We start from the raw sequence: 9,541 nt of genomic DNA, 5'->3' as shown, positions 1-9,541 counted from the left end.
GCCGAGTCAACACCTTGAATTATTTGTTATGTTCCTCAAACCATTTCTGAACAGTGTGTGCAGTATGTCAGGGCTCATTATCTTGCTGAAAGATGCCGCCGCTAAGCAGGGAACACCGTGTCCATGAAGGGGTGTAACTCTGTAACAGAGTGTTTAGATGTTCCCAAGGTTTCCCCAGTAGAACATCGCCCAGAGCATCACACTCACACTGCCTTGTACTGGCTCGCCTGCTTCCCATAATGCATTCTGGTGTCATCTCTTCCTCACACATACAAGTGAGTTTGAGCACCCATGATTTTATATATATATATATATATATATATATACATACATATATATATATATATATATATATACAGATATATATACACACACATACATACTGTATATTTATTTTATAATTATTATTTATTTATTAATGTTATTGATGGCCTTATATTTGCATAATGATTGATGCTGGCAGATGGTGCACCAATAGAGGAGGCTTAAACCCCTGATGTGTCTCACTGCCTCATTTCCTGTGTCTCTGTTTCCCAGCTCATATCTCTCCCTTGTCAGTCTCCAGCTCTTTTTATCTCCCCTTCTCTGTCTGTCTGTGGTCTAATTTCTCTCCTCTGTAACCAGACAGTAAGAGTGAGAAGCACATTTAGACTGATTGCACCGGCCCACCGCGTAGGCAGAACTTAATTACTGTACACATCCTTTCTTTTATGGAACTCTGAATAGGAGAGATTTGCAGAATCTGAAGCCACATGACACAGAGAATAAAGATCGACATCGCTGTCTTGGTCAGGCACTACTCACCGAATAACAGATAAAAAGAGCAAAGCCAGACTTTCATCTTCATTAGGTCTAATAAGCAGTGATTTCTATCATCATGCTCCGAGGAACGCACAGACCCAGTTGTTATTTTAATCGAATGTGACTGAAAATATTTTTGTCTGTATTTAAGGAATGCACGAAAAAGTGCAGTCAGGGTCGTATTTTCAGCATTTTGTCATAAGTCTGTGAAGTCATTCGAAACCTGAAAAGTCTTTTGATACAACGGGAATGTTCTCATGCCGTCATAACTGTGGCTGACTGAATCTATTCAGGCTCGGAGTAAGCTAAGCTGCCAGAGCGCTCAAAAAGGACAAACACCACGATCACACGAAGCCTACGCAAGCCATGGGTGAATGCAGTGATGACAAGTGGGCACATGGCATCTAGAAACGTGTGCCAACAACTAATGAAAGCGTCTTTCATAATCTCTCGTTCAATAATGAGTGCATGAACAAACAGCGCAAACAAAAGTGGAACGCCCTGGGGTGAATTCATTTTACATTCCACGTACATGTTGGATAATCACCTAAAGTGACACAATAAGTATTGCTTTAAAAAAGCCGTCAATCATATAATGAGATTCCCGATGCACATGCTGCGGAGACTTCAGAGTTCATTTGAGGCGATAGAAATAGTGATTTATAGCATTCTGCTATCCTTTAAAGAATTTAAACATGTTTAATCAAACACATCCAGGTTTTTCTGATAGGTCTCTCAAAGCATTTGATCTAGATTATTCTGAAATATTTTTAAAAAGTCAACACAAAATAAATAAATGCAAAAATGGATTCAATTGGGCAAAGTTAGACGAATTTGTTACAGATTTTTCTTCAAAGCATCATTTTATATTGGTTTAGTACTGAACAACTGAATCATTTTAGAAATTCAAACACTGCAATGGATTCATTTCGGGCAGATGACACAAATTTGTTCAAATGAATTAATCATTTAAAGTGCACCATATTATTTTTTTAAATAAAATACAGAAACTGATTTATTTGGACAACTTTATGAGTTTGTTCCAACAAAGCAACTTTTTATTCACATCACTTTTAGTTTAGAATTTTATTCTAGCAACTGATTCATTTGGGACAAATCAGAGCAGTTTGATCAAAGATTCAATTTATTTTAATTTATATTGTTTGTTTAATTATTTGAGAAATCAAATTACTGATTCATTTTGGACTATCTAGTTGAATTTGTAAAAATAACTACTTCAGCATTTAAAGTATATTGCACATTTGTCAAATATTTTTAGTAGCTTAGAAGTTAAAGACAGCAAATGGTTCATTTGATTTAGTTTAAATTAAACAAGTTAATTTACAAAAAATAAATCAAACAAACAACTGGGACATCAGAACAAATTCAGAAGGTTTTGTTTAAATGAGTCAGTGTCCCGTTCTTCTTTGTCTTTCGGCTGTTTTCTTGCAGGAGTCGAGACAGCATACAGTATATAATCTGTATATGCCTTGAATCACACAAATGTACTTAAAAAAAGCAAACCACTCCTATAATGTTAAAATATATGTATTTATTTTTAACTTATAAAAAGTAATTTTTATTTTTTTAACCCTCTCATAAAACAATACACTTCTTTCTCTTAGCAATAAACAATAATCTTTATATTTTTGTTAATTCTCTAGAGCTGCTTTTTCCAGTGAAAATGTCCTATATGTCGAAAAATGCATAATTGGAAAAGTTTTTTATATATATATATATATATATTTTGCTCTACACCACGAACAATTCACACATCTCAACCTAAAAAACACATGAAAATAAACATATTCAGTGGATAATCCAACTTTATAACTTTAATACATTTGAGTAGATTAACAACTCCCTCGTAGCATTTTCTATTATGTGTTTTTTTTTCTCTGTCTCCTAAAAGGTGTTGGTGGTGTTTTTATTTTTTTTTAAGATTTAAACACTGATTCACAAATTCATTAAATTTTTTAATTCTTTTACGGAAACTGGTTCATTTGAACCAAATCAGATTGTGCTCTTACAAATTCATGAATTGGAACAAATGAACCAACTCGTATCATTTATTTAATAATAATAAGTTATTATAATATTAAGTTTCCCTATACGAGTCAAGAAGGACACCTTAGAATAAAAAAAACCTTAGAAGTAAATTACCGAGCTCGACAGGGACACCCTGAGCAAAAGAGGCATTATGATTGGCTGAGGTGCGTTCAGTGGGTGGGGTCTGCGGTTTACTTAAAGTTGGAACGCACTGTGCGTCCTTTCAGAGGCTGAGGGGGTCTGAAGTTATCGCACATGCAGCGAGGTTGCTCTCCCGCTGAGCTGAACAACAGTGTGCGGAATTTGGTCATCTAAAAAAAAAAAAAAAAAAGGACAGATGTAGGAAAGATTATTAATAGGAATGACATGCAGGTCTACACATGCACAGCCATACAGTACGACACACAAACAGGTTGTAATGTAAACATCAAGCAGCACATTAATTTCTCACCCATGTTAGGTTCACAAAGGTTTACATTCAGCATGTGAAACTCGACTTCACCATGTTTGTGGGACACCAGTAATTGTATAGGAAACTTGCAGCGCTGTGCCCACTTCCTGTCTGTATTCAGTGCACCCCTACGTACTTCCTGTGTGTGTGCGCGGGCGCATGTGTGTGTATGTCACAAAGACACCTTGACCTCCTGTTATCCATTTACGGCTGTATATTTAGAAAGGCCAAATGAAACAACCTAGTAATTAAAGGTTATTTATGTTGCACAGGTAGTGCTCTGGAAAATACGCCTTAACCACAAATGTGGCTGCGTGCCTGCGTGTGGAGGGACCTGCAATGCAAGTTGGCTGGTAACAACTTGAGTGTGAGAAAAGATGACATGTAAAAGATAGTATCGACATGCTATCGTGCTCAGCTCTGAAGATAAAGCTGTACAATACTGTACGTAGCACAGGAGTGTTTAGATAATATAATCTTGCTAAACACCAGTCACAGACTCTCCCTGTTTTTTTAAGACTCATGCCAAGTGTTCAAATATAAATTTAAGCTGTTTACATGAAAACTTAATATTAATTTCCAAATAACCAATAATAAATAGTTTTCAGGCTATTATCGGGGTTTAAAACTGTTTAACAGGGCTTTGTACTGCCTTTAAAGGCCATGGTGAAAGTACAGGTCTTAACGGAGAAACTCAAGGAAAAGTTGACAAACATGGTTATTAAATGACCTGCGCACACAGAAAACAGAACTTATTCAATTTAATAATAATAATAATAATTATTATTATTATTATTATTATTATTATTATTATAGGTGCCTGGCAATATGCAACAAATTAAAACAAAGCTTTAATACTTTTGGGCAAGCTTGGTAAACATTTGGAGTTATAGCTAAAAGCATAAAAATGCAAAACAAAAAAAAAAAAAAAAAAAAGACACTCAGGCTACGTCTCTTTTTCTAACCAGGAATGAATTTTTTTTTTAATATAATAGAGTGAGGCATACAAACTTTCTTCAAAACAGCAACAAAAAAATATATATTTTTTAAATAAAACACCTAGCTAGAAGTTGTGCTAGCTACAATATGCCACCGTTTTTGCTTATGCTTGGTGTTAGCAGTTTTAGTTAAATTATTTCATGCATGAAATTAAATGCATACCTGAGAAGAGCTGACGCTAATCGGCTCTTTCAGTACAATCCAGGTGACACTCTCGTGCAGAGGGGGTGTGGTGAGAGAACCTTCGTAAGTCCAGAAACCCAGAGAGGTAGGCAACAGGTGCTTTGGGTCAAAGTTCATAAATGTGGTTTGCTGACCCTGTGGGATACAGGAGAGTGAGACAGGAGACATTTTAAGAGGGAAAAAAAATAAATAAATGTTGTACTAATGAAATTAAGAATTAAACGGGAGATTACACTCGTTTTGATGGCGTGAAAGGTATCCAGAAGTTTCTGCAGTTTGGGATTAGAAGAACCAAGCTGAGAGATGGAGAAAGAGGAAGAAGTTATTAGACTGATCTGCAGCTATGACATTTAAAAGCTAGGTTTAATCTGGGCACTTTGGGTAAAATCTGACCTTCAGAAAAACTCCAACAACCGCCAAGCCATCAGGTTTGTCTACGGCCTCACCAAAGTTCGCATACTTGGTGTTCCAGTGGACCAGATGAAGCTGAGGGGGGAAAAAAAAGAAAAAAAGGCGAGATGTGAAAATTTGTTGAAACATTTCTGAGGTTCATAGTGAAACAATCTGTGGTGGCATGACTCAGAGTGGAAGAAGAGTTTGACAAATAGGTTCCACAGTAACAGGTACAACGTGCAGCAAAGACCTAGAGAATAGGGTGGGAGTGGTCAGAGGATTTACAGGAAAGAGTGGCAGTGGTCCAGGGAGAAGGTAGCAGCTGATAGAGGATCTACAGGAGAGGGTGAGGGACAAAAGTTAGAGTAGTCAGAGGATGTACAAAAGGAGGGAGTGGTCAGAGGATCTACCGGAGAAGGTGATCAGAGGATCTAGAGCAGAAGTAGGGACTGATCAGAGTAGCACCAGGAGAAAGTAAGAGGGGTCAGAACATCCTCAGAGGAAATGGGAGTGGTCAGACGAACTACAGGAGATAGTGGGCGTGGTCAGAGTATATTGCATTGGTCATGGTGTTACCTCACATGGGTATTTGACTCCGTTGACTGTGTGCTCAGACCCTTTGTTGTCACTTGAGCCCCAGTGGAAATGGAACTGCTTCAGTTTGTAGACACCAGTGATGGGCCCACCAGTCAGAACTACACACAAAAAAAAATTTAACTTGGGTTGTGCATTCAGACTTTATAAATTTCTCAACTGACCAGTTACAGTTGATTGAAGAGAAAATTATTAATTTCCTGTATATAAAAGCAGATTGAATAAACTAAAGAATTTTCATAATGGTCTGCTTTTTACCTGCTTTACTATTTGTTTTATGCAACATTATAGAAGCCAAACAAAATCCACTCGAGCAAACGCTACAGCAGGATGCCTCTGCTTTCCCCGAGAGCTAGAACACATTATCTCTCTTTTCCCATGCAGTGACACGCCACACTCAGAGCAGCGCCTCGAGACACAATATCCGTAATTAAGCTCTACTCTGTGACCCTGAACTGAAAAAAAAAGCTTGCAGTACAATATGTTACTGACTGACGTCATTTATAAGGCACCATTTCATATCGTATCATCTCTTCAGTGTGTAAAAGCTCTACATCTTCTGGTTTTAAAATGAAATTCTTAATACGCTACACTTACAGGCAGTCTTGCATGAACAGCAGGACATCCTGCGTCTATTCTCCATCCCATAATATCATGCATTAAGACTGAAGGGAAGAGAGACTCTGACGATGAATTGTTAATCACTAATGCCATTCGCAAAGCAACAGGAAGCGCACTCAGCCTGTTAACCACATATAAAAGGACCTGTGAAGTATGTCACATATGCTGACAGGGTTTTAAAAAGTAGCACAGCTAGTTCTTATTTAATGTCCATAGTCACTCCTGAGACTATAGTAAGGAATAAAACACAAGACGTAGTAAAGTTTGTCTTCACTTCCCTTATAGCAGCTAACGGTGTTACGTTAAAGGAGGAGTCAGAGATATTCATCTCATCTACCGTACTTTTTGAATATAGTTGAAGTTGAATACAGTTTTATATTTTATTCAGCTTAGATGCAAGTGTCAAATCAGAGCCTCTGAAGGACACTAAAGGGAGGAGTGTACATATTTCAGCTGTTGACTCTTAATGTCAACCACCTTCATCCAGGATCACTGACTCAGCCTTTAAAAAGCCAAAAGCAGAAAAGGAGAAAATGAAAAGCACAATAATTAACTGGAAGCTTGAATTTCTATAAATGACTCCATGAACTACATTCGTCATTTTTGGTGCAGAGCAGAAACCTTTTGTATGAGAACTCTTGAACATGTTTCCCTACTGGACGTACAGTAGTAGCTATGGTTACTCGACTGAATATGAATCTGATGTGGATTAGTTGCACTACAACGTAACCAGGTGACAGATGCACTAACTTGAGCAGTCGTCCTCATCCAGGAAGGTCACTTGGAATGAATGGCCATTGTTCAGGATGTCTTTGGACGTAGACGCTTGGTACTGAAACTTAAGTGGCTTGAGAGTCTGGTCGAACTGGGCCTGGCCCGGGACGATGTTAATGGGAGACTGCCGAGGTCCGTCAGCGATGGGGAAGTGCTCAACCCATTTTGCAGGACCTGGACAAGGAAAAAACATTAAATATTTATAATTAAATACTTGGATATTTAATTGTTTATTTATTTAGAATAATTGTGCATGCAATAAAATAGTTTGCAATGCATGAGCAATCTAAAAATAGTGTAATGTAGCTTTTGATAAAGTTTTTAAAACTACGTGAGACGGTTATTTAGGTTACTGGGACACACACTTGGTTTGGTTTATTAAATAAATTAGAATATTTAATATGAAAAAAATATATATAATAAAATTTAAAAAACATTCAGATATACTATAGATTTTTTTTTTTTTAATGGTGAACTGTTAAATATCAAACACAGGATGTTTTTTCCTGTGCAAAAAGAAATACTGTAAATACTTCAGTGAGAACTGTATGCGGTGGCATTGCTCACAAACAGGTTACAGTTAGAAAAATATATATTCCTCATCCAGCTGCATTAAATATATATATATATATATATATATATATATATATATATATATATATTATGCATTATGCATTGACTATATTATCCGGTCTTACCATCAGCAGGTCCGTAGCCCCAGTGGTGAGACATGCTGTCTTTGGGGGTTCTTTCTTGTCCAAGTTTTTCTTTCTGGAGGTTTCTCACAGTCTGGGTGCTGAGAGTCTGTGAGCAGCTGATCAGCCTTCAGCTTTTATACACACACACACACACACACACACAGAAATCTGTCTGACACAAAAGTCTCCACATCAGAGGGGTTGACACACACACACACACACACACACACGCACGCACAGGGGGAGGAGGGAAGGAGAAGGGGGGTTGGGTCAAACCGGTAAGACCAGTTAATACACTGGAGTGATGCTGACTGATTCATTTCACAGAGTCGGTTCATTTGAGCAAAAGATTCAGAGCAGGATCAGTGTAGGATGTAGGGTTATGCTCAGGTTTAAACCCAATGTCAGGACAGAGACATGCATGCAGAGGACAACCACAGCTCACACTTCACACAGACATACACTGAATATGTAACAGAATCACAAGTCTCACCTTGTACTCGGGAGTCGATTCACTAAATACTGAACCGACTCCTTTACCGAGTCACAGACAGTCCGAGCGATCAGCTTCTGCACAAACCACACACACACACACACACACACACGTCCGCACAACACATCTCTGATTGCTCCTGTTGTTCTTCTTGTTTAATTGCGTTATCTCCAGAATGTCTGGTGTCCCGAGAGTTCCGAGCCGTCCATCCTCTTCACCGCTTTCAGATCATTCAAAAAGAAATCCACTCCGCTTTAACACGCACAGAGAGAGAGAGAGAGAGAGACGCGTCATTACACCTAGCATGTGGTTTTAATCTGCTCTTAATCCCAATGTTTAGGAGAGATCCATCAGAGGAACCCCTCCTGCGGGGAGAGCCGAGACGAATCAACTCTTCTTATGAGAAGAATATTACATTTATTATATATAAGATTTATACACATACTGTACACACACACATATACTGTATATATAGAGGGGGAGAGAGAATTAAATAGCTGATTGATTGCATATCAGGAGCTGATGACTTGCCATCAGTGTTAATTAGTTAATTAACGTTCATTTTAATGAATTATTAAGAGATTAGATCAATCTTTATTAATCCCGAGGGAAAATCTGTGCAGTTCTGCAGCAGCACACAGTTACAGAATAACACAGTTTAAAGACTAAAACATAGAAAATATTAATATTAAAATATAATAATTAAATCATATATTTGGTTTTATAATTTATATAAGTTTTGTTCCACCTTTAAAGATAAAAGGTTTAAAGGATTAAAAGATTTATTATGAGTTTGCTCTTTAGTTTTATATTTTTTACCTGATCATTATATTAATCCCCAGATATCTAGTCTGTATAATATTAATTAATATTTATTCACTCATCATCTATACCCGGTTGCAGGAGGCCTGGAGCCTACCCCAAGAAACCCCAAGAAACTCCAGGAAACCCCAGAACACTAAGGGCTCGAAGTGGGGGACACCCTGGATAAGGTGCAAGACAACAGTGCTAACCACTAAGCCACTATTTTATTATTATTATTATTATTTTATTTTTTAATATATATTGTTATTAGTCTTCATCTAAATCTGTATATCCATGTTATGCAGCTGCTTTACGTCTGCAATTATAGCAAAATATTCCTTTTTATCTGATTTACCACCTCCACTCAGGATGTCTAATGGTTTAAGAAGTGTGTTTTATTTCTATGCAAAAAGTTGGAGTATTAAAAAAATGAAAGCACTGAAACGCACTATACAAACTAAAAAAGTTAAATATGATTATTCGAATATGAAGGAGTCGAAACTTTTGCTCTGCTTTGGCACAAAATACCAAAAGATGAATTAAATGATTTAAATGAATCCGTTTTTTTTTTTTTTTTTTTTTTTCAAAAGAATCGAATCAGTGAAGAGACTCGACTGCGCGTGCTTGAACTCCCCTGGCGCGTGCATTTAAAGGGACCCTGGGGGAAAGATGATAAACACA

At 37.2% G+C, this 9,541-nt stretch overlaps 1 protein-coding gene across 1 annotated transcript; it reads right to left on the bottom strand.

Annotated features, from left to right (window-relative positions):
• Nucleotides 1–2,333: 2,333 nt before the first annotated feature.
• Nucleotides 2,334–7,749, bottom strand: cahz (carbonic anhydrase). The gene is made up of 7 exons (XM_053486679.1): nucleotides 7,564–7,749; nucleotides 6,842–7,039; nucleotides 5,453–5,571; nucleotides 4,877–4,969; nucleotides 4,717–4,779; nucleotides 4,463–4,618; nucleotides 2,334–3,161 (listed from the first exon to the last, which is right to left on the bottom strand). The coding sequence occupies exons 1-7, from the start codon at nucleotides 7,595–7,597 to the stop codon at nucleotides 3,042–3,044; spliced, it is 783 nt and encodes a 260-aa protein (XP_053342654.1). The 5' UTR covers nucleotides 7,598–7,749; the 3' UTR covers nucleotides 2,334–3,041.
• Nucleotides 7,750–9,541: the final 1,792 nt, after the last annotated feature.

The sequence above is a fragment of the Clarias gariepinus genome, chromosome 25 (assembly GCF_024256425.1).
Source record: "Clarias gariepinus isolate MV-2021 ecotype Netherlands chromosome 25, CGAR_prim_01v2, whole genome shotgun sequence".
NCBI lineage: Eukaryota > Metazoa > Chordata > Actinopteri > Siluriformes > Clariidae > Clarias > Clarias gariepinus.
This window is presented reverse-complemented; position numbering and strand designations above follow the sequence as displayed.

Coding starts and splice junctions, on each gene's coding strand:
- cahz (XM_053486679.1), bottom strand. CDS start 7,597: ATGTCTCACCACTGGGGCTACGGACCTGCTGATG. Junction 4,619..4,716: donor TTCACGCCATCAAAACGAGT/GTAATCTCCCGT, acceptor TGTATCCCACAG/GGTCAGCAAACCACATTTAT. Junction 3,162..4,462: donor TTAGCGTCAGCTCTTCTCAG/GTATGCATTTAA, acceptor TTTTTTTTTTAG/ATGACCAAATTCCGCACACT.